At 41.3% G+C, this 25,689-nt stretch overlaps 1 protein-coding gene across 1 annotated transcript in view; it reads right to left on the reverse strand.

Annotated features, from left to right (window-relative positions):
* SUSD1 (sushi domain containing 1) overlaps positions 1-20,266 on the reverse strand; it is a 38,673-nt gene extending 18,407 nt beyond the window's left edge. The window contains exons 1-10 of the mRNA XM_042882940.1: positions 20,179-20,266; positions 18,418-18,531; positions 17,658-17,813; positions 16,882-17,034; positions 15,960-16,136; positions 14,270-14,449; positions 12,223-12,402; positions 2,665-2,759; positions 940-1,129; positions 118-212 (exon numbers count right to left, since the gene is read on the reverse strand). Coding sequence (XP_042738874.1) covers positions 118-212; positions 940-1,129; positions 2,665-2,759; positions 12,223-12,402; positions 14,270-14,449; positions 15,960-16,136; positions 16,882-17,034; positions 17,658-17,813; positions 18,418-18,531; positions 20,179-20,266 — 1,428 coding nt within the window. The remainder of the gene's footprint in view (positions 1-117; positions 213-939; positions 1,130-2,664; positions 2,760-12,222; positions 12,403-14,269; positions 14,450-15,959; positions 16,137-16,881; positions 17,035-17,657; positions 17,814-18,417; positions 18,532-20,178) is intronic.
* Between the last annotated feature and the right edge of the window lie 5,423 nt (positions 20,267-25,689).

The following is a 25,689-nucleotide window of genomic DNA, read 5'->3' on the forward strand; positions in this document are numbered from 1 at the left end:
AAAGGAACAAGTGACAAGAACCGGAAAAACTGCAGGTTATTCACATATATGATTAACAAACACTGTTTCCTAGACAGGGAAAAGCGTCTTAGATTCAAAATACAGATTATTACTTACTAAATATCTGTCTTCCATATCAGCTCCCCTTACATTTCTCCGCCACTTCAAACAGGTATCATTAAAAATTAACACATTATTGAAAGCTTCCTTTACTGTAGAAATAAATAATAACAGAGATAAACTTATCACAGGGACTTCACGTTCCTCAACAATTTGAATGCAAGTAGATGAAAATAAAGAAGGATCTACTTCTAATATCCTTCTGAGTAGGAGACAGAACCTCTTTTTTTTTTTTTTTTAAATCTTTAATGAGCCAAAACCCCTAGACATTCATTTCTCAACATCTGTCCCCTTACAACTAAAATATCAGAAGGCAAGCTTCACATTTCCATGTCCAACAGAACCCTGCAGTTAGAACATGCCTTTAGCAGTTAAAGCTGCCAGAACATTTCTCATCAGCACTAAGCATAAGGATGTTATCTGTAATGCTCACGTCACTTAGATCAATATCACACAGCTCTGCCACAGTGAATTCTCCCACAGAACTGGTTATAAAGACAAGGAATGGAAAACAGTAAGCACCGTGCTATAGTCTGATATCCTAGCATGTAGCTAGCAGTGCCACTGTATCAATCCTGCCAAAGGCTAAAGGCAAATTCTGAAAAAGCATTGTTTCCCATTTTTTCTGCAGGGCACCTACTGTCACAGCTGTGAGTACAGATTCAGTGACTAAAGCGAGCATAAAGAAAAGCACCTGCAGAAAAAGATGGTGGCGACGGTGGCTACATTTCTGTAGTGAGCATCAAGAATGACCCAACAGTTACCTCTGCACCAGAATAAATTCTTCTAGAAGCACAGTGAATACAAAACAGAACCTACCCTTTGTTTGAACTGCTACTGTAACTGAAACAGGTATGTCTGTGGAAGAGATGGTAGTAATATTCACCACGTAGTTACTGCCAGAGTTGAGGTCTAAACACACCTTTGGATTATCTTCACTCGTAGTGACGTTAAGTATCACATCTTCTGAGAATGTCTTTTCATCCCATCTTCGGCCAAGAATATGAAACTGTTGAAGGGTTAACAAAAATAGTTTTGCAAAAGGTTGTGGCTCTTCAAAATTCAGAATATCAATTCAAATAAGCCTAAAGAATCCAGCTGTCACCTATTTTAGAATATCAGCTCAAATGAAAAAGAACCTTGTAACCAACTACTTTAATTCAGTGAGATGGTTCTGTTACTAAATTAGACTTTTAATCTCTTCTGGCTGTTAAAAATACATCCTGTTTATTTCTACTACAAATATAAGGAATCTTTAACATAGATTCCAAAGCCACAACCAACACAAAAAGTTAATTGTAACTAAATGCAGAGCATGCATGAATCTAGTCACTACTTTCTGTTTTGTCCGTATTTTTTCATCCTTGCCCTAGAGAAGCAGCATTAAGGCTACATAACAGTAAAAGACAATATTTCTGCTGACATTCCCAGCACTGTGAAGTAAAATCTGGTATTTGTTTGAGGGGAAGGGATAGATGAAGCATATCTAGCTGAGCTCAAGGCAGTCCAGTCCAGACAGCGTTTGGAACTTTACTGCATCTATGTGTTGTCCCAAGTTTTACCACTCTGAAATGTCCCACTGAGAGCGGATTTCAGGCAGCAGCAAATATACAGATCATATTACCTCAGAGATCCACAGTTCGCCAGTACCACAGGGTACAATGAAAAACATTTGCTTTGAACTATTAAGGTAATTTGGAACTTGTTTTTCTCCATCTCAGCGGTGCTCAACGAAAGCACTCAAACTAAAACAGCACTGGTTTATAATGCAGCAGGAGAAACGTTGTTTTCCAAAATTATCACCCTACCTTGAAATGCTTTTCCGCATTAATTTCCTCATCCTTTTTCATTTTTTATATTTTCATTCATTTCAAAAAACGACCTCTCCTGATTTGTTTGTATTCCCAAAACACAAGAATTCTTGTTGCATCATTTTGGATTTGAATAATTATTGGTTGAACGACTTGTTTTTAAGAATCTGTACTTTAGCTTTTATTCTTAGGTTTACAGGTGGCAAACAATAGAAATTATAAATGTTATTTTCAATTTCCAAGAAAAACAGTTCTAAGAATATTCAAATGATAACATGGTCAAATCTTTTGAGCAAAGTACAGCATATCTACCTACCTTGTGTTTCTGAAACAGGTTACATCCCATATCTACAAGTGATATGCTGCTTGCTTGAAATGTTTACATCACAGATAGGGACAGAGAGCAAACCGCAGTGTTTTCTCTGTCAATGCTCTGCAATGGAATTCCACTAAAACACGAACTTGTGCTGAAATGGTTCCTGTAGTTTTAAGCAGGTATAAAGATGCTTTACAGGATCTGGATCCAACAGCTCTTAAGTCTTTCAACTAACATTAGGACAGGTATATGTTTCCTTCCTAGACCAGTCACGTTCAAGTTTCTGTGTGGCTCACTGGGAAGAGCGAGCCAAAAACTCAGCATATAAACAATGCCCACTGAAGTGATCTCCAGTAATGACTCACAAAAATTAACTAGAACAAGGCTTCTCTCAGCCTCAAATACCACCCCACTTACTGTGTAAGTTTTCTGCACTCCCAGTCTTCCAGTTCTCATTTGCCATTTCACACAAGTTTCATTGAATACGGTCAAATTACTGAACAATTCCTCCTCTGTGTGCAAAAACACAGAACAGAAATATTATTATTTCTCACACAGACCTTTATACATTTGGAGCTGCAGTTTATTTCTGCACTTTCCCAGTTCCTTTCACAAAGGGTAAATAAAACAAAGCAGGCAGAAATTGGGTGGCAAGCTTTGCCTTAATGTGGTAGCTCCTAAAATCAAAATACAAGGTTAAGAGAAAAAGCGCATTCTGATCTAAATGGCTGCAAAGTCTTTAAACACAGAGCCAACATCATGTAAAGTACCACGAATAAGGAGAACAAAAATACTTCATTAAGTTTGCATTTTAATGTAGAATAATTTTAATCCTAACAGCTTTTCAGATTAAGGCAACGGTACAGTTTCTTGTCTGCAAAGAACTAAGTCATTCAACCCATCAGACCTCTGGGTGACCAACCCAGATGAAAGAACAACTGATCAGAGAGATTCTGCCCTGCTTTGGTTGCTCCTCCTAGTCATAATACATTACACTCATACCATCAGTATGTATTCCTCATCAGAAACATTCATTAATTTGTGCTTGTGCTAGTAGAAACAAAGAGCAAGAAACAATGCCCCAGTTCCACAACTAATGCCACCTGTTCTATATTCTCCTCGAACTTGGCTGCCAGCATCTGGATCTCATGAGATGCAGTGATCTGTCTTTTTATGCATGAGCCATTCACAAATGAACCTGAAGACTTTGTAGACCACTGAATCTCATGCATTAGAAATTGCATTAGACAGCAAACAAAAAAGTCTGTAAAGACTTAAAAGATCTGTTCACAAGTAAAAGGGGTACTGATAAGCCAACTTAAAAACAAACAAACTCTAGAAAACAAAACAACGCTTCTCTGAATACAACAATATGAATTTTAAGAAAGCTTCTGGAGAAAAGGTTTCTTTATCTGAATGAATGTCTTTGTTCACTGTTTGCTTGGGCTTTCTTTTTAACAAGCTATAATAAACAATTAAATGACACAGCCATACTAGCAACTTTTCAGACTTTCATTAGGTTAAAAGAAAAAAGTGCACAGAACGAAATATGCAGCGAGTACAGCTGTAACAACCAACAGTAGAGTCCTCTGTGTCACCTGTGTTCATTTGGAAACTCAGAGTTGGTTTGTGTCTCAGAGAAAAAGCATGGCCAGAATGATCTACTCATCCATTCTTTTTATAGTCAGTTCTCTCACTGCTGTCATCAGACACAGAGCAGTTGCCTTCACATGACAAGATAATCAAATATCCTCCCAGAGCTAAGAATACATCTCCTTCTGGACACAGTTTGCATTGACAGGGAAGGTATTTGATCCTCTCCTTGCCTTCACAAGCCTTCAAATACGTCACTGCAAAATACTGCCGTATTTTCTTATCAGATCTACTACATGAATAAGGTTGTACAAATCCAAGCTCATGCTGATTCTAAGCTAAGATGCCCTTACTAGCTACTGAAAGCACAAAGTGGATTTATTGATAGCCTTGGTTGATTCTTCAGAAATATTCATGAAGAAGTTGGTGTAATGCCCTGGTGTAAAGGCAGGCTACTCCTCTGTACGTCCACTTCATTTCATGGGGTCCTTTGTTGCAAACAGACATTAATCTGTCACTGAAATAAATGAAAACAGAGATAAATCCCCCAATTTCCTGTACTGAAGCTGCTATTTATAACTGAAGTGTAACAGTTTAAGCGCTTAAGTACAACCTTTGATTTCTTAATTTTTTTTTTTAATTAAAGCTGCCACAAAACTATTTTCAAATAATGCCAAGAACATCTCCAAGTATCTAGCAAACAGATGCCTCACTCATTAGATCAGTTTTTCTACCCACTATCTCTTTTTAATGCCCCCATTCCAGGCTGTCGTTAAATACCAAATTGCTGTTGAAAATTTCCTCTCCTGCAGAACAGAAGAAGAAGAAAACATGCATGCCATCCCCACAACAATTTCCTTACAGTTGGCTGTGTGATTCATTGCATTTAAATGTTTATTCCTATTATTTGTTTCACAGCAATGCCTAGAAATTTCAGGGTATTAATGCTGCTGCCCTAACACAGAATAAAAGAACACGTCCAGTTATTGTATTATTATTTTTTTTTTTTTAAATCAAGCATTTTTTAAATGAAGCACTTAAATTCAGTAAATCACTTCTACTGAAAACTGCGTGGCAGTGATCACCCATTAGGGAGTATAGCAGGAGGAAAAACACTGATTTAGTGGAGGGTTTTAGGGGACTATGGTAAGGCTGCAGTTGGACTTGATCTTTAAGACTTTTTCAACCTGAGCAGTTCTATGATTCTACGATTCTACTTATATGCAAATGAAAATTCAAAACAAGAAGGGACTAAAAAAAAACAATCTCTGAAATTACTCAGGAAGACAGTAAAAAATTTACAGTGCAAGGCATTCAGGCAAGGAAACTTACCTTGTACAGTGGCCTCCTTGGAAGGAAGCAAACATTAGTAGCACTTTTTTTTTCTTTTTTCTTTTCTGTAGCTACATCTGTCTGTACTGTCAAGAGTTCTGCACTTTTCCAAAGGACAAGGCCACCATGCATTTATCATATGCCCATAGTATAGCTGGCATACTTTTCACATGCACTAAAAATTTCAACTTGTGATTGGCCAGTTAGGCCATTGGATGCCACTGTTGCTCAAATGGCATCCAGTTTACCTCCACAACACCCATCCCATCCCAAAGGAAAGGGTCCTAAAACAGCACGCAAGTGGCTGGGCATCAGGGCAAGAGTGTGGAAAAAAACACCTGGCGGACAGCTTCCAGGAAAGGCAGATGCTGGTCAACAGAACACAAGTGGGAGAACACAAAAAGCAAGCAACGGAGTGATTCAGCAGTGCAGCAAGCGCACAGAGGGAGAAATCAAGCTAGGAAAACTACAGAAACAGATTCTGAGAAAAAGAAGTGAAGGTCAGTGCCTTCTTTATTCCATTTTAAAAAGCTCTGCTAGGAAGAAGAGTTTATCTCTGTGCTTGAGTGCACAGAAAAAAACCTTCATATTAATCACAGCCAGTATGTAAACATCTGCACTGTCACGCTGACCTTCTGCAACCCAGTGCTGATGCACCCTTACGTCCTCAGCCTCCATCAGTTCAGGTCCCAGTGCTCCACTGTTATTTGCAGAATCTGAGCGAAACATAATAGGTAGACAATGTATGCCTGAACAGCCATTAAAATCACATGATGTCTTTCAGATATAGCCTCCATTAGTCCTCAGCTGAAAAAGCACTTGACTGCTACTGAGGTGAGCCTGAGATACATTTTACCAGAGAGGTACTCCTGAACTTGCTTGATAAAAAAAAAAAGACATTTACCAGCATGCAATCAGAACCAGCTCCAGCCTACCATTCTGCCTTTTGCAGGTAGCTAAAGGAACATCCATATAGGCATGTGGATGCACAGGTTGTTTCTCACACTCACTCTGAATGTCGTCTTCCTTTTTTCAGATGCTTTTCATTTTTAGCTGTGTGAAACCTGTGAAAGGTGCTGCAGATGCTGCCTGTTACTAACATGCATTACACACATGTTCAGACAAACAACACTTCAAAAGGGACTTTTGCTCAACCTGCTTCAAGGCACCTGTTCCACTGCGTACAGGCAAACCCATCTTCCATGGTACTTTTTGCAGATATACACAGAATTTATTCTAGAAAGAGATACCCTCAGCATCTGTACCTATCTTGAAAGGTAGCATGTTGTTTTTGAGAGGTTTGCTCATTCTTGCATCCAGTTTAATTAAGATTACAAATTTTAGCAGGTTTTCACCTTCTGCCCTGAAGTTTACACAAAGAAAATCCACAAAAAACAGCAAGACTGTAGCCAGAGACAGCCATATAAGAAGGAGACAGATAGCTAATGATTTACTGCTTCTTTGGTCTAAAAATGTTACCAGAAAACAATCACATGCAGAGTATTTCATGTACTGATTAAGACTAACAAACACATAAAAGAGATACAGCTGTAAGCCTTTTTACAGTCGAAAGACATATCAATCAGTAGTGTGAGATTAGATGGGATTACCTGGACTGGGACTAGAAATTCACATTATCTACTCCACAGGTGAAAGAGGTTCTGTAGACTACCGTTTGCCATCAAAAGCTGGTTTCAAACAAAAGTCTAAACAGTTCTACTGAGCAAAAAGCTATAGTCCATTTACATTTTACTTTATTTACAGGCCGCTGGGCTGTGCATCGCTTTGATCTAAGGAGCAGCACCTCCCAAAACAGACTCCACCTGTGTTTTTCTAGGCAGTTAAAGAAATTATCTGATTGCCACACATCTGGATTTGACATATCCAATTAGCCCTTTGTAAGAACTCAGGCCAATCAGGTCCTGTTCATTGATGACTATAATTATTTTAATTGTTTGATGGGGTTCTTACTCCTACAGAACCATGTGTTTCGAATCAGTGCCTACAGATGTGAGTGACACCTTTTCTATTAAGATTGTATCTCCTGGCATGAATTACTTGCACATGGCTGGGAATAAAAATTAGGAGGAGAATGATATTTAAACCATTCACTGATGTGTGGAAATTACTGACACTACCAACAGAGAGACATCCCAGCTGTCTTTCTGTATCATCTCTTTATTGTACAATTGAAAATGCAAGAACTGACATCTAGCTAGAGGGAAAATCAGCCAGTGAGAATAAGGACAAAACACAGGAGAAAAAGGGAAAGTGAAAGCAAACAAAAAACAACTCCAAATGAAAAAGTGATCTACTAAAACACCACAGAAAAGGAAATTAGTACTTCCATATTGAAAAAAAACCTTGGAAAAAAGTGTAGAACAAGGTCAGGCTGGACTGGGCTCTGAGCACCTGACGGAGCTGTAGCCGTCTCTGTTCACTGCAGGAGAGGTGGACCAGATGGTCTTTAAGGGTCCCCTCCAACACAAATGATTCTATAATTCTATGAAATCAGGAGTAAAATCTAAATGTGGAAAAACAGGGCAGGACCATCTTTATTTTACAGCTGAAAAGATAATATCCATGCAACTGAGAGGGTTTAAAGTACACAGGTATGGAAAATCTGTCATGCCTTCTCTGGACTGCTTCATTAAGCTGCTCTTCCTTCTACACCTTCACAACTCTAAAGAAGCATTTATAAGAAATCAGCAAATATATGCCATCCCATAAGATTTTCAGTGTTGGCACGCAATAGACCTTTGGGACATAACCATATTCATAACATTCAAGTTTCAGAAGTCAAGACATGCAGCTAATCCCTATTTGTAGATTGGGAGCCACATCACAGAAGAACGAAACGTTCTGAAACATAAAATTAATCTTTAGACAAAGAGAGAATTCATAACGTATTGAGTAGGAAGCACTGTAAAAAAGAGTATGCACGTACATGTGAAGTTAAGACACAAAAGAAACTCCAACATCAGGATCAGATACAATGCATGCTGGTATGGAAGAGGAGAAGCTCCATTTTAAGTTCCAGGTTCACAGTACGTTAGGACTGAATCACCTTTTCCCCTGAGCACAAAAGCCTACAAACCACTGACAGCCTGTACAGCCTGTCTCTACTCTGGGAGGTTCTCACAACCAATCATTAAAAAAATCTATGCTGTCAGACTTGGCAGTATGGGGAAAACAGGGGTCAGATTTCCCTTTTGACTACCAGCAGCTATTTCCTACTGCCTGAGTTTTGGAATGCTCTGCAAGGAATGTGCATCACCTTCCCACACAGGTCAGATCCATTCTTCTTACATGCTCATTTATTTTTCCTTCCCATGCCCAGCAGCTGCTTCCATTGCAGGGACAATATTTCATTTAACACATCCAAAAAAGCTTTAGTAAATGCATTTCTAAAAATACAGTGAATGGGGATACTGGAAACTTATTTAAATACTGAGAAGCTATTATTTAATACAAACTTTTCTTTTCACTGGATAAAAATAAGGAAATTGGGTAAACTGACTTCCTTTCTTAGATCTCTTATTGTCACCACCCACATCAACAGACGCTAAGCATAGAGTTACACTCAGAATACACTCACATAGAGATACACACAGCATAAGACAAGCATAGAGAAGCAATCTTCTGGGTCCAGAATAATGAGGAGCAGTTTGCAGATGACAGCAAGGTGGGAGGAAGAGTTGATCTGCCTGGGGGTAGGAAGGCCCTACACAGGGACATGGACAGGGCGGGGGTCAACCTTTTCTCCTGGGTAACAGCAATGGAACAAGAGGGAACGGCTGCAAGTTGAGCTAGGGGGAAGATCAGGTTGGATATTAGAAAAAATTTCTTCTCCATAAGAGTGGTTAGTCACTGGAATGGACTGCCCATGGATGTGGTGGAATCACTGTCCATGGAGGTGTGCAAGAAACACTTAGATGTGGTACTAAGGGACATGGTTTAGTGGAGAAATATTGGTGCTAAGTGGATGGTTGGACTCCGTGATCTTGGAAGTCTTTCCCAGCCTTGGTGATTTGGTGATTCTATGATTCTATATGTGGTTGTAGCCAGAGCAAAGGCAAATTCTTACAGGAAGATCAGCTAATAAGTGAAAACTCTCCATGACAGGGATATCTTTTCGGGGTAGGAAATAGGAAGAAGGGGAAAAGAGGACTCTGCAAACAGAATCAAGACAGCTTCAATAGGCAAAGGGACCATTTTCCTCAAAAATATCATAAACTTTGTCCAATTGTCATACAAAAGTGCTCCAGACACTCTCTCTTCTGCACATGAAGCCAGTTCAACACAGTTACTTTTAATGTGCCCTGCGTGTTCAAGAGGCAAGGTCTCAAAAGTTAGGTTGGATGTGTGGGTGTACGTATGAGCATATCCACACACATATAAGGAGAGGAAAAGTTTTTACATCACTGTCACAGTCCTTCCTGACATTTAATTAAGAAGCACTTGTATCCAAGCTTGCTAAAAGACAGAACCAACTCAATTTAATCTTTCATTTCAAATATGCTCCAACACCTCTCCCCATCCTTATCAAATAAAAGTTACCCCTAGAAACTTGGCAATGTCTTGGGACACACACTGCACACTGTGCCCTTTGCAAGTGCAGATTCAGGAGAAAACATCTCAGATATAACCAATCCTCACAGCTACAGTGAACCCACTCAACAAGAAAAAAAAGAGTGGGAAGGACTGATTTTATGAATTTCCATTTAATAAAGAATGCAAACATACTATATGTAACACTTGGTGCTCATGCCTAGAACAATCGGTCTAGATGAGATAAACATTACTACCAAAACCAGCTCAGGCTTGACAATTTCTTCTCCAAAATTCACAACAAGCAGAAAACAAAGCTTCTTGTTGTAAACTACCTTCTATTCCACTGCTGCATGCTACAGCATGCTACTCCTACATCTCTTCCCTGAAACAAACTAAAATATTATTCCCACAAGAGTATCTTATTTTCCCTCTCAGTAGAAGATCCCAAATTTGCCAAGTAATTTCCTGTAACAAAAATAAATGAAACCACAGATTCCTGCTCCACAGAAGAAAAATAACCTTTTCCAGAACAAGCTGTACAGGATGTCCATACTTACATATTCATCATGCTGGACAGTGAGTAATTCACAGAAGTTCACAGAATTGTAGGGGTTGGAAGGGACCTCCAGAGATCAAGTCCAACCCCCCAATTAACTGCTGATAAGTTCTCTGATCTTCAGTCTCTTGAGTTCACATCAAAGGTTAGAAAAGACAGACTGTGCTTCAGCTGACTACTGCCAGATTTCATTGCTGATGGCTCATTCCAATCAGCATCTCTAAGTAAAATTAATTTTTAAAAGCAATTTTTAAAATATTTAAAGTAGATACTATGAAGTGTTCACAAACACAGACTCCAGGGATTTCAGTCAAAAAGGAATGCAAATAAAGGGCATTCCATCGCAGTGGCTGACTGAGACATTATTGGTCAATAGGAAGATGCTTGGGGGAATTTCTTAACTTTTTCCTTACTTCTAATGAGGTTTTCTAGACAGTAGAAAAAGAGAAATGTTTTTCTTATTGTTATAACAGAATTTATTTTGGAATGCTGCATGATTTTCTTTCATTATAATGAGACAATACCAATTAATCAAGCACACTTTCAAGGTCATACACATCTGAGAGACACAATCATTGAAATTTTATCTCCCATTACTGCTAATGAATATTAAAAACATACTACTAGCGGTTGAAAACCTTTGTATTAATTTCTCATTCATAATTTCTGTTTCAGATGAGCCTAGGCTAGTTAGTTTATTAAAAAAAAAAACAACAAAGGCTTTCCATTCCGCTTGTTCATACCTACAACCTTTTTTTGCTGTCTAACCTAACAGCTAGAGCTGGAGTCCACCCTACTGGCTCCCACAAAGCCCCTGCTGAAATTCACAGTGCACTGCAGGTTTGGGCCCTTCAAAGCTTCACAGCGCTGGAAGTACCTCTTGGCATCACAGAATCTTATCCACCTGATTAACCTACCCAGTCCACACAATGCTCCCTTCAAAACCAACCCATAAACCAGAGCCGTGCAAATTGTCTAAATCAAACTGTGAATTCTAAGCAACAGCCATTCCATTTTCCACAAGGGCACTATAAAAAGTGAGGGAACTGTTTTTCTGTGTGCTGATTTTATGTGATGTCACATGGTTCACATCCCCAGTGAATGCCCAAGACATCAGGTGAGGCAACAGAGGTATCAAGTGGCAGTGCTAAAGATTTGGTCTGTGAAGTAGCAACAGTCAAAGGCACACTTCCAGTCCTTCTGGAAAACATGTGGAGGAAATAAAGCTAGAGCAGCATTGTCATCTGCAAAAGACAGCACTGCTACTTAGAAAGAAGAGCTGGACTGTCACAAAGATACCACACGACCCTGCTTTCCACACAGAGAGCAACACTTGAGGAGCACAACTGCCAAACACCTGCGAATTCTTAACTGTTACTAAAATGTCATTACGTCCTGTTTCCAAGACCATGTAATACAGACAGCACCTTCCTCACAAATCTCCTTTCTCAGCACTCATTCTTTTGAAAGAAAATCCTCTTCAACTGAAATTCAGAGAAACAGATCTGGCTGAAAAGACAACCCCAAACCAAATTTATTCTGGGTACTAGGGGGGAAGAAGAGAAAGGACCTCTGAATTCCACCAGCTCTACTGTAATGTCCACTGCAACGACAGTATCAGGCCCACAGCAGAGCAGTATTAAATCCCACCTTCTCTACTGTTTCCTGTCTTTAATGCTGAGGATCTTAGTTGTGTTAGTCCCTTCCTGTTTGAAATAAAAAGCAAGGCAGTTACATAAAGATCTAACTATGAAACTCCACTAGAAACTGCTGTATGTTTAACATTGTCTTTCTTGACTTCCATCAGAGAGTACTACCATGTTCTATGTATGGCAAATTACAAAGGGATTTCTTGCCTTCCATCAACCCTACCTCAGGAACAGGAATTAGGAACTATTTAAATAGCACACCCCACAGGAATTTCCTACAGTAATATTTACCTTTGCATATGTATGTAATACTCTCCCACTTCTGGTCCAGCGTGCATTCTGAAAAATTCCTCTCTCCATTGAAATAATATCCTTCTTTACATTTATAGAACACTCTGCTCAGTAGAGTGGTAGAATTGTCCCAGAATATTTCTGTGTGTGGAATCAGCAAAGGTTTGCCACAATCTATTTCTGGAACAGAAAAAAAAAAAAACAAAAAAAAAAACACATGATAACAAAGCCTGCAAATGGAAACAGGCAAGGCGTGTCAAAGAGTTTAAGCAAAAGATGTGAATCACCCCAGCAAATAACACTTCACTTTTTTTTTTATTATTTCCTAGTGATTTCTACTAGTCAGGTTAGATTTCTAGAACCTGGAATCTCATGACTGAGAAGTTTCTGGAAGAATGAAACATTTATTCTTCAAGACTAATCATAACATAAAACAGCATCCTGTTTAGAAATGGAGAACAATGCAAATTTTTAGTAACTAAGAAAGTCTTCAGAACTTAACCACTTTAGAAACTTTAGAAACTCTTATCCACCACAAGTTATTTATTTCTCACCATACCCATCACTAGCAACAACAGAGCTGAAGAATTACAGATGGTCAAAAAAGTAATAGCAATAACAGGGTTACATCCCCTGCCAGTGGACTTAATTTGAACTGTGTAGAAAGGCAGAAGCTGCCCTTAATCAAGGACAAGTAGAAACTATTTCTTGGGGAGAAAATTAATGAATTATTCAGACTTCTAAAGAGGTAACTGTAAATATATGGTGGTGAACTTAAAAATTAATTCATCTACTCGACTGTTTTCAGGAGTTTCATAATTAAAATAGGGAGCTGCAAGAACAAAGAGCACCGAATCAATGGAATACAATTATTTGGGGTTAAAATTCCATTTCTGACTAATAAACATGAATCCCCACTTTTGCATTTTCTTTTTGACACACAAGCAGTGAAAAAATTAAAGATCTTACCTTCATTATAACTTAAATGCAGAAAACAAGTGCTTTTAAACTGCTTAATCCTATGTGATTCAAAAATTCTACTCAGTTAATTGTATGAATTGCAGCGTGGAATACATCCACCTTCTAATATGCCAACGTGTATGAACGTATGCATCTGTTACAAAACAACTGAAAGATTTAGAATAGCTGGTTTGCATGCAAAGAATATGTTTAACTTACATAAGGGCAGTATGTGATGAGGGGCAAAAAATGGGACCACTCCATAACTACAGCTATCTGCACACAGCCATCCAGTAATGAGATTGAAAGGCAGAGATGCAGAAATACACACATGTGTAAGATGGAATACCTTCAGTTAAGGTTGGTAATCCTGGACAAGAATATTAAGAAAGATTTTAATAGCAGGGAGACTATGATTGCAATGAAGAAAAAACCTGGCTTTGCTGCATTGAGCTGATGTGACATTAATTGGTTGTAAATGAGTGAGTAAAATTGTGCCAGTGAGAAAACTGACTAAAGACTGTACTTACCCACATTTCAGGGGGTTAAAGCACATTTTTTAGTGTACCCTTATGTTTCCTCTTAACAAGGAACTTGGTAGACTACATTCTTCAAACCATAACAAAATGATTCATGATTCTGATCAAATAACACTGCAAGATTAAGCAATCACAGCTAGCAACTGGAAGGTATCTGAACATGGAATTCTAAGGGAAGGCAAACAGCTAGTGATGGTTCAATTTCTGAGTAGGGGCTTCAACCGTGGGTTAGATTCTAAGCTAGCAGCAATTTTGGGTGAATTATCATCTCATGGAGATCCCAAAGTCTAACATGCAAAAAATACTAAGATATCTTTCTCCATTATAAGAGTAATTTTAAAAAATGTATTGCAACTTCATTAGCAACACAGGAAAAAGAAATTGCTTAAACTATGGCTGTTGTTCTGTGATTGCACTTCGTCTTCCAGAAAACTGTGTAAACCACATCCCCACATGAAGCTGTCTCTAACTGATGACTGCATGGCTGCTTTATAGAGCTGTCTGAAACAGTATCTATTCTTATTGACCTGGAGGCAGATTTGATTTACCTTTGCACACCAAATCAGCACCATCCCACTGCCCTTTGGCATTGCACGCTGCAGTCTGATTGCCACTTGCAATAAAGTAACCATGAACACAATTGTAAGTAACTTCACTTCCATACGTGGTCCCGCTTAGAGAGGCTTGACGTGCATTTAAGATAGAAGGTGGAACTCCACAATCCACACCTATTGATAGAAAGGAAGAGGAAAATCAACTGTTAGTCAACAGCAGAAGTCAGGATGGCTGCATTCCATTTGTCAGTTTGTTTCATTACTATCAACTAACTCTCTTCTCCTGCAGTTGTCCAGCTCTCCCTCAGTTCCCCACTGACATCCTCCTGAAACTGACAGAGCTGTATCTACTCCAGACCTTCCAAACAAAGCGAGTTATGTCTGCCTCACCTTCATCTGGCCAGCACCAATGGCCAGTGTAATCGTCACATGAAATAAATGCCTAAATTACCATAGGAAGGAAGATAAAAGACAAACTTGTTGATTTTGCTGATTGAGAAGACATTACATCTGGCCAGGAGAAAGTCTTCAGTAAGCAATGATGAAAACCCATCGGGGAAATTGCTAGAGCTTAAAAATTATTTAAAGGTGCTTTTACAGATATATAATAATAATGACAATTAAAAATGAGAGAATCATGTCGGATTCAGAAAAGGAGAAATCTTGCTTGAAATCCAGGAAAAGACCTCGCAGTGCAAAGGGGAAATACTTCTTTCCAACTCATGGGCTTTATGTGTGTTATTTCAGCTACTGGAGGTGCTCAGAAACTTCAGCCTGATCTCCTGTTTGACTGCAGAAATTCAAAACATCACATGACAGAAACATCACTGAAAAGTACTACTGAAAAAAAGTATCAATAATTCAGAAGAGCTGCACTCCACAAGTTTTCTTTCAGAAAGCTTCTATGACATCAAGCACTTCCTTTTAATTTTTTAATTCATGTTCTTATTTCAGGGGAAAAAAGGCCAAAATATTACTTAAATTCCTTTATTTTCAATGTTCATGTATTTTATTACTCAGGAATAACTGCTACTAATAATCTAGACACCTGTATGCAGCAGCATTTCAACAAGATGGTTGATAACAATACCAAAGTAAACTGAGCTCTTAAAGAAGCTCAGGGAAAACTTCACATTTGAGAGATCTGGAAGTGTTGGCTAACACAAAAGCTCCCAGCATCATGAAGGCTATCTGGAGATAAGGGGTGGTATGAAGTCTCTTTTGCAACTTTCAGACAAAGTCTCAAAAGCTATCTGAGAAATTGGGTCTTTGCTTATGAGGTCACTGTTTTCCAATTCCATGGCCTTTCCCAGTACAGCAAAGTAGAGGTTTTCTAGACAGACACTGACATAAGAACACACTGCAGCATCTCTAAAAGTGTAAAGACCAGTACTGAAGATGTCATTATAAAAACAAGAAGTAATGTAATTTTATTATATAATTACTAAAAAATAAGGCTGCTCTTGCAAAAAACCTTTATAAAGAATCCTGACAGAAACAGGAATTTACTATTCATGCTACATATGGCATACTGATTTTGAAGTAGATTCAAATTCACAAACACCAAAACAGCTACAATTTCTTCTTTTAAGTCTACTGCATTTCACCCAACACACTTCACCATCCATTTAAATCCTTAGCAGAGAATTCAAGAAGCATATAGAACTACAAAAACTCACTCTACCTTTACAGCTCAAAGTGGCAGGCTCCCAGGCTCTGTCTGCAGTGCAGTACGAGGACTTTCCCTCACTGCTGTAAAACCCTTCTTCACATTCGTAGTGAACCGTGCTTCCTGGTACCAGGCTGTAGTTCCCCACAATGTAGCCGTGCCTCATTTCGGGAGGAGAGCCACACCTAATTTCTGCAAAAGATTGGGACAGAAGCTTTCACAGCACAAAAAACACAGCACGTAACCAAAACAAAGTGGAGCACTTCATCCGGGTACACTGGGCAAACCAGGCTGAGATTTTCACCAATGGTTCTTGCAACAACAGGGAAAGGTTACCAAGGCAGCTCTTTCTACCTGTAGCACTGCTATAGCCCTTTGCATCTATTAAATCCACCCCAGGGAAGAAAGGAGGTGGAACAGTTTCAAATTGAAAGGCTGTTTCCTCTCTTCCCCCTCCCAGCAATATAGCAGATCAGTTCAATCAGGGAGGTGGCATAGTGTGCAACAGACGAGTAAACAATTGCTTTTTTATTCCTCTCTCCAGGCTTGTTTTACTCACTTGACCTTTCCCACCAGCCATTTACCCCCTCTTCCCTTCTCTGCAAGCAGTGTGATCACACTGGCAAATGGTTATGCCATATTTCTTCCCTATTTAGAAACTAACTACATCATCTTTATAGCATTACTACAGCTTCTATGGTGCTGCACACCTGATCTGCTGCTGAGAGTCTGCAGCAATCGTGTCCCATGCTGACACTAACATCTAGGCATCACAGGAACAAGTTGAACCCAAGGGGAAAAAACATCACTCAGCAGATTGAGCCCGTGGAGAGGGCTTCCGTCTGCTGACTGAGAAGCACAGGTCACAGCAGGTGACACTACATCAGGAAAGGTTTGATTTTATCTGCTTACACAAACAGCATCCAAAGGCTCTCACCTTTACACAAAGTGCTGCTCGCATTTGGATGAAAAGAACGCTCTCCATTTTCTAATTTATAACCATCATTGCAGTAACATTCATAGCTTCCTTCAGTGTTGACACACCTTGCATTGTAACCACACAGCCCAGGCTCTTCACATTCATCTATATCTAAAAATTCAGAGAAAAAATACATGCACTTCATATCAGATTTTTCTTTTTTAATGAATCACCATAGGACTCGAGCTTAAAACAAACACATACTTCCCTGGAAGGTTCTACATATCTTCTGTTGGCTCTTCTTGGAAACAAAAGACCTTACCACACCTGGCACCTAAGCATCTGGGAGGAGACTCAGAATTCCATGGTTAGCTGAACTTAAGTTGATTTCTGATCGATTTCACCTGACAAATAGTTTCTGATGCATTTCCTGCTACAGCAATCCCACAGAAATCCCATTTCAGCAGATACCTTAGTAACAAGTTCATACATGCAACAAGGAACCGAATAACATCCCACATTAAACAAAAATATGACATTTCAGAGGGAAAGATAAGCATCATATTTTCTTACATTTATGTATGTTCTTTTCTGGGGTACTCATTTCTTGAGTGGGATTTTGCAGCAACAATTTATAATAGCAGAGTAAAAAATGAAAAATTGAACTAATTTATAGCTATTAGAGTTTATGTGTCAAAGAAGTGCATGACACAGCAGAAAGTGGTCTGATACAGCTTCAGTAGTAAGCTCTATGGGGATAAGAAAGACTTTTGCAATAAAATTCCTGTGCCTACCTGTACAGTTGGTGCCATCGTTGGGAATAAATGTCTTGTTGTTGTTAGAGGCCCGGAATCCATCCAGGCAAACGCAGTAAAAACTTCCATATGTATTGTGACACAGCGTGTGATTTCCACAGATCTTGCTGGCTCCTATCTGACACTCGTCTTTATCTAAAAGCAAGTTTACAAACATTAGAGAGAGATTATAAACTAGAATATCACCTGCACCTCCTTCCTGGAGTGGAGACCAGAGGTGAAGGACCTCCCTCTACCCAGTGGTAAGCTCTTGTACCCACTCAGACACAGGATTTGACATCACCCTCTACTGATTTGTTGTGTGAGATTGTACCAGAAGGGCGTTATCAACCATACTTATAAAAACCATGGCACATTTCTCATAGAAAACATTGACACATAATAAATCTATGTCTTTTTTCACACTGTTATTAAGAATAGGCTTTTGGCTTACAAAACTTAATTTTAATTACCCATTATCCTGAAACAACAGGAAAAAAGTCAGTGAAGAATGCTGATTTTATTGTATAGTCTAGCTCTCAGTTCAAGAATACATATGTTGAAAGGAATACTGAAGTCAAACTGAATGCTTTTTTATTTTATTTTATTTTTTTGCTGGAGATCTGACAAAAAATATAAAGTAAACCACTCCACAAAATGACAAAGGCCTTACCATATTTTGAGGAATTCAGTAAGATTATCCAAAAAGGGCATTTTAGGGCTTTAAATAGTTTCTTGTCATTTTACTGACACAGCCTACCTTGGCAGTGGGTTCTTCCATTGCCCACAAATCCATAGTTACAGATACAGGCACTTTTTCCTTCAATTTGGTGACATGTAGCATGAACGTGGCAGGCTGCACAGACATTTGAAACTGACCAGAACAAAAAGAAAAAAAATTACTTTAAAAACAAAAATAACAGCTATGAAACTGGTCTGCAATGGGTAACTAGAACACTATTTAACTGTAAATAAAATCCATCCAGATTCTGGAACACAGAATAAAATCCCATATCCTCCTAATTCATTTTCAAACTTGAAGGAAAACCATAGAAAAGTCAGGGGGCTGGAGCACTTCCCCTATGAGGACAGGCTGAGGGAGTTGGGCTTGTTCAGCCTGGAGAAGAGAAGGCTGCGGGGCGACCTCATTGCAGCCTATCAATACCTGAAGGGAACCTACACCCAGGAGGGGAGTAAACTCTTCAAAAGGGCTGATAACAGCAGGACTAGGGGAAATGGTTTTAAGTTGAAGGAGGGAAGATTTAGGTTGGATGTTAGGGGGAAGTTCTTTACTAGGAGAGTGGTTAGGCCCTGGAACGGGCTGCCCAGGGAGGTTGTGGATGCCCCGTCCTTGGACGTGTTTAAGGCCAGGTTGGACGGGGTCCTGGGCAACCTGATCTGAATGTGTATGTTTGGTGGCCCTGCTAGGCAGGGGGGTTGGAACTACATGATCCTTGAGGTCCCTTCCAACCTGGGTGATTCTGTGATTCTGTGTGATTCTGTGAAAAAAAGGATTAAACAACTAACTGCAACAGTTTTCTTCACCCACCTCTTCCCGGACAGCAAGCCTGCTGTATTTCCATAGCGGCCATGCCAGCTACTCATTTTGTTTCTGTTGTTTACTCACAGAAGCACAGAACAGAATCATAGAATATTAGGGTTGGAAAAGACCACTGAGATCACTAAGCCCAATTACCAGCCTACCCCACCATGCCCACTAGCCCCATCCCTCAGTGTGCCTGGGCTCTGTCAGACTGGTGGTATCGTACACTATCAACACATACATGGCATGAAAGGCATTCATAAAAACGACTGTACACAACCTAACGTAGTGTAATTTGATAGGGATATATAAACTAAAATAACATACAAAACTAATCACTTGCAGTCACGCTTTTGGGGCATTTTGTGCCTTTCTCTCTCTTACTTGCCACTTCGTCTCTCTACCTTCAGGCACACACGGGCCTTCCGAGCAACCAGTCCCAGAACGGACGGCTGAATGCAGAGCCTGGCCACGCTCACAGCGCGCAGCGTGACGCCGCCGCAGCGGTGCCACCTTCTCACCTTCCTACAGCGGGCAGGGCTGATAGGGACGCTGTGGTACTTAAAAAATGCAGATCTTACCGCACGCGTTACAAAATTGTGTGTTTCTACACGGTTTCCAAATACATGCCGCACGGCAGAAGGCAGCTGACGACGCCAGCTAGCCCCTGTGCCCCAATCTCTGGTATGTTCACCGGAGATTTCCCCACGGCGGACGGAAATCGCGGGGAGCACGACGGCTCCCACCCCAACGCCACCGCTTTCATGCACGTTTTTGTGCAAAACTCTTTCAGCACCGATTACAAAACCGAACTTAGAAGCCGCCACGGGTGCGAGCTCTCTGAGGCCGCCTCTATCTTCCGATCAGAGATGGGAGCGCCCTCCTCAGAATGGTGCGCTCCCACCGCCGCTGCCCACCAGCCGTGCTCCCCTTCCCCTCTGTAGCCCCCCGCTCTCTCTGGAGCCGGGCCGCACTCACCCTCCAGCCCCGCACCCGGCGGTAGCACCAGCACCAGCACCAGCAGTAGCGGCGGCGGCCCCAGGGCCCGGCCGCGCCCCGCATTCATGTCCCCGCCGCCTTCACGCCCCTCGCTGCCGCGCGGCCCCGGCGCCTCCGCATCCCCCCGCGGCGCGGAGGGAGAGGGCGGCTGCTCCCGGCCGAGAACGCCGCACTGTGCCGAGCGCCTGCCCCCGACCCTTATCGCTTGCCCCTAGCCAAGCCCCTTTCGTCCCTCCAACGAAGAGCCCTTGCCCGCAAAACCCTCTTCTTCCCCCTTCCCCCTCCCCCCTTTCCCTGGCACAACCCCTTCCTTCCCCAGGACACCGCCTCTGCCCCAGCCGGGGCGGGTGGCAGCGCTGATAAGGGCTGCCGCGCTATGCAGCGGCTGGCTTGCAGCGCAGGGGCGGCACGCAGAGATTATTTATGAGTACTGGGAAACGGGGAAGGACGGCGGGAAGATCGCCCCTCACGCGACATGCATCCTGCCGGCACCCCGTGCCTGCTGGGGAACCTCTCCCCCTGCTGCAAGCTGCACTTGGAGATCGCACACAGGATATGGAGGGCCTTGTGTCCCTTAGCACCTAGGACTGCTAGAAGAGCACCATAAGCTCTACAGATTCATGTGAATTATGGGTCTGGGCTTGGAACTGAGGAAATCTTTTGCCTTGTAGGTCTTCCTTGGGGTACAACCATGTCCCCAAGCACTATTTTTAATCAACACCAACAGACCAGGAGCACTTGCAGCCCAGAAGGCCAACAGTATCCTGTGTTCCATCATCAGGTGGCAGGAGGGAGAGTGAAGGGATTGTTCCTTTCTGCTCTGCTCTCACGAGGCCCCAGCTGCAGCACTGTATCCAGTTCTGGGGTCCCCTGCACAAAGAAGATGGCGGAGTAGATCCAGAGCAGGGCCATAAAAATGACCACAGGGCTGGAGCACCTCTCTATGAGCACAGGCTGAGGGAACTGGGCTTGTTTAGTTTAGAGAAGAGAAGGCTGCAGGGAGACGTCGATGCAACCTTCTAGTACTTAAAGGGAGCTTATAAACAAGAGGAAAAATAACTTTTTATATGGGTAAATAGTGATAGGACAAGAGAGAACAGTTTGAAACTAAAAGAGGAGAGAATTAGATTAGATGTTAGGAAGGAAATTCTCCACAGTGAGGATGGTGAAACATACTGCCCAGAGAAGATGTGGGTGCCTCATCTGTCAAGGTGCTCAAGGCCGGGTTGAATGGGGCCCTGGGCAGCCTGATCTGCTGATTGGCAGCCCTGCCCATTGTAGGGGTTGGAACTGCATGGGCTTTGAGGTCCCCTCCAACCCAACCCATTCTGTGATTCTATAACATATTGAAAATGATTTGCAGAGGGCATTGGTTTCCCTTCCTTAGTAGCCCAGCAAGATATAAACCCACTATGCACTCCAGTTTCTACTGTGCCTTCCATAGAGAGTAGTGGAAATGACTCCTTATAGTTACATTTTACATGGGAAACAGGAAAATATTTTTGGCTGCAAGGACGAATAAATATATCATTATATTTTAAAGAGAACAAGTCAGAAAACAATCTTAAAAGAGAGTTACAAGGAAATGTGTATTGATTGAGGAAAATACAGAACCTAGACTGGAATTAAACTCCTTGTGTGCTTATTAGTTGTTGTTTAAGACATACTTCAATGCAGAATAATCAAAGTATACACAAGGCTATTTTAAATCATATCTCTATTGTTCACATATCTAAATTGAAAGCACAGTCATAGGAAATAAGAGCTTAAAGGATGCTGACAGGTCATCTAATCCATTTTTCTGCTCTAATACAAGCTCAGCTGTAAATAAATGATTCCTGACATAGCCTGATGGTTAACATGACAACAGTGTAGGATTCACAGCATTTACAAGCAATCTGTTCCAGTACTTTGCTTTCCTGGTAATCTGAAAATGGTAAACCACTCAATTTGTAATGGTAATCTGCTCAACTTTTAAATTAAAGATGCCAAGATGCTAAACCTTTGTCCTGCTCACAACAGCTTTTGTGATCAGGATCCAGATGTGAATCAGATAATGAAATGCCACATAACATATCTGCTCTGTAGTCACCTGCTGAAGTCCTGAGTTACTTGTTTAGAAGGATGAAGATCTAGGAGGATGAAGTAGCTGTCCAAACAGCTTAGGCACATTCAGCTTATTCCATACAAAAATCTGTCTGTTGACTACATGGAAAAACGGACAGAATTTCTGTTCTACACAGCATAAGGTTTTTAATCTTTTCATTGTCAAATTCAAAGGATCCAGTGTTGTAATTATGTTTCCTCTGTACCTGATAGCATTACATACATTACCCAGCAGGCAACTGTACCAGTATTTGCCTCCATTTCTCCTCTTGTGATGGGAAAACAGTTGTGATGGTCGAAGTAATTGAATTCACCCAGAGACACCTGGAAGTTTCCAGCACAGTTCTTCCTTGCAGTCGTATAAATGGAGATAATTGAAAACCCAAAAGGCAAGCAGGATTAAACAACTCAGTTGTCTGTGTTTGTTCTGTCTCCTTAGAAGACATAGAATGTCACTATGCCATTTAAATCCCATTCATTTTGTAAGGATGTTTGGCAGAGATTGCACTACTTATGCTGACATACAAAGACAAAATATTTTATACTAATGGCTCTTTTGTCAAACAGATTTGTAAAAGCACAGCAAACATCTTCAGCCAGAGTGAGTAATGTAACTCATCTACTCAGCTGTTCATAACTCAGTGACGTTCTGTAGCAGCTTGCTATGGAGCCCTTCTCTCCAGCTGGCAACAAGAAGTGACTGTAACTTGACAGCAGGTCAAGTTTTCTGCCTCTTTTTGACTCTCCAGCTTATTTAAAAATGAGTCAGATTAATATCTGTTTTGTAGTTATCCACTTTATTTCCAGAACAAGGAATAGCAATTGCTGAAACAGAAACAACTGGAAAATTGGCCGGTCCTCTTCAGCATCTCATGAAAACACTCCAGTAAATACTACAGAGAGGATAAACATTCTCCTGCAATGCTTCTTGCTACAGAGGAAATAGTTAAACTCCAGTTGTTTGCAGCATGTATGCGTGTGCTCTCAGGTGCCATTCAATACCATTGTCTATGCCACTGCCTCAACTCCTGACAAGAAGAGTCAAGATTTAAAAAAAAAATAAAAAATGAAATCTTTGCAAAGGAATTAGAGATATCTGCATTAGGTCAAACCTTATTAACCTTAAATATTGAATGCTTCTGTAGCACTTCCCTGGAGGCTAGGCCTTGGATGAAGCAGACCTCAGACCACAGCATACTCATCTCACAGCATGAGCATGCTAGATGATAAAGCCTGTTGACAGTTGCTGCTAATCGGGAAAGCAGTTCTACAGAGCAAAAGGGCTGCTATCTGTGGCTTTAGCACTGGAGTCAGAGCCCAAACTGAGCTTTACACAAGCTCACTGTGACCTCAGATAAGATAACTCCTTTCTGCCTCTCTTGGCTTCTCCCTCCTCCCTCAGCTGTGAAACTGGGATAATATTCCAACAGAGATGTTTTCAGGCTTAATACCATAAAAGCAGGTCTGTGGTGATGGCATGTAAACTGTCTGACAGAGCCTTTGATGTCACCGCAATCTGCCCCAGTTTTTAAATCATGGAGACAGATAGAAAGACTTCAGCCCAGTCAGTTTATAGGTCAGGACTTTCATGTTGATGGATCTTGGGATATCATATGAGAAGACTACTGTCTACTGACTTGCCACTGGCTCCTAACTCATCTGTGCTGTTGCATGCAACTTATGTCATTATTTTGATAGGATAAGCGGTGGTGGCCTCAAGTTGTGCCAGGGAAAGGCTCAGGCTGGATATTAGGAAAATATTCTTCCCTGAAAATCTGGTCAAGTATTGGAATAGGCTGTAGAGGGTAATGGTGGGATGTTCAAGAGGCATGTAGGTGTGGCACTGATGGGTATCGTTAATGGACATTGTTGGGGTGGGTTGAGGTTGTACTAAATGATCTCAGATGTCTTTTCCAACCTTAATGATTCTCTGAAGGCTATGCTGTCTAAAGGTTCAATAGTTAATTAACCCTGAAGGAGGAGTGGAGAGTCACAGAGTAAAAGTAAGAAACAGTATCATCCAAAATAGCAGTTACTTCACACATTATTTAAAGAAAAGCTTCTATATTTTGTCACTTAGTCATTTATCTGAACTAACAATTTGTAGGGGGAAAGAAATAAGGAGGAACATAATAACAAAACCTTTCATTGTAAATACCTTGACCTTTGATCTCAGAGTTCTTTAATAAGCAATTCAGCTTTCAGATGCTATTTATCCAGCTAAAAGAAACCTTTGTTATCACAACTAGAAACCATCACATATTTACTGTATTTTTAGACTGCAGCAAAACAAAGTCAATAGGATTAATTGGAGCCTCAGATTCATAACATTATGCATTCATTTCCAGCATACAAAGAGAAAGTGCTTTTGTTTGGTTACAACAGCATAATCTATGCTTTTGGGTCTTTCAAATCTTGCTCTCACTCCCTGATGCTGCATAACCTCTCCACATCCTCCATGAGCTGGTAAATCTGCTAGAGGGGCCCTTCCTGAGACCTCCAAAAGAAATCTGAAGTTTTCCCCCATTCCCCATTGCTTCCTAGAGGGACAGGAGAAGGTTTTGGACAGGGAGTCAGCAAAATTACCTCCTCTGTGGACTTCCCAGAAGATCCTACAGGACAGTTTGGAGGTTTCTCCCCACAGTCTCCTGGCGTGACAGCAACCCTAAGTGTTTCTCTGTGCCACTACACTGGAGTCTCTCCCTCATCGGATCAAGTACAAAACCCCAGACTACTTGCTCTACCCTAGCGAGCCTCATTGCATCCCCTACCCCCTTCCTACCAACCTTCCAGCCCTCTCAATGAGCCCCGCTAGCTCTGGGGCAGGGATCCGTTTCCCTCGTAGAAATAAGGACACCGGCCTGCAGCCATTAGACCGGGTGCGGAGTAAATCGAAAAGCCCAAAGTTCCTGTGGCTGCACCAGCCTCTCAGCCACTTATCCATTACCTGGGTTTTCCTAGCCCACTCCGTGTCCCTCACCGGCCCAGGAAGGATAGAAGCAAATATCGGTTGTGCTCCCGCTCCCTCAACCAACCACCCTAAAGCCTGAGCTCCTTCATCCCTGCCTGCCTGAACTATCCGTAATGGGTAGTAGTCAGAGGGATGAACCAGATCCGGGTTCTAGTTTTTCTAGCTGTGTCCTTGACCTGGGCGCCAGGGAGGCAGCCCACCTCCGTGTGAGTCGGGTCCGGTCTGCATATGGGGCCCTCAGTTCCCGTGAGGAGGGAATCACCTACAACAACAACCCTTCGGCCTGTCTTAGCAGAGGCAGCCTGCAGACGCAGAGTCGGCCGCCTCGCCCTTGGCACTGTTAGGCAAAGCTTCCCGTGCCTCCTCGCTCACCTCCCCTTCAATCCACAGTGCCTCTCATCTGTCACTTAGGG

This window comes from Lagopus leucura, unplaced genomic scaffold (assembly GCF_019238085.1).
Source record: "Lagopus leucura isolate 7727_CA_CO unplaced genomic scaffold, USGS_WTPT01 Super-Scaffold_100036, whole genome shotgun sequence".
Taxonomy (NCBI): domain Eukaryota; kingdom Metazoa; phylum Chordata; class Aves; order Galliformes; family Phasianidae; genus Lagopus; species Lagopus leucura.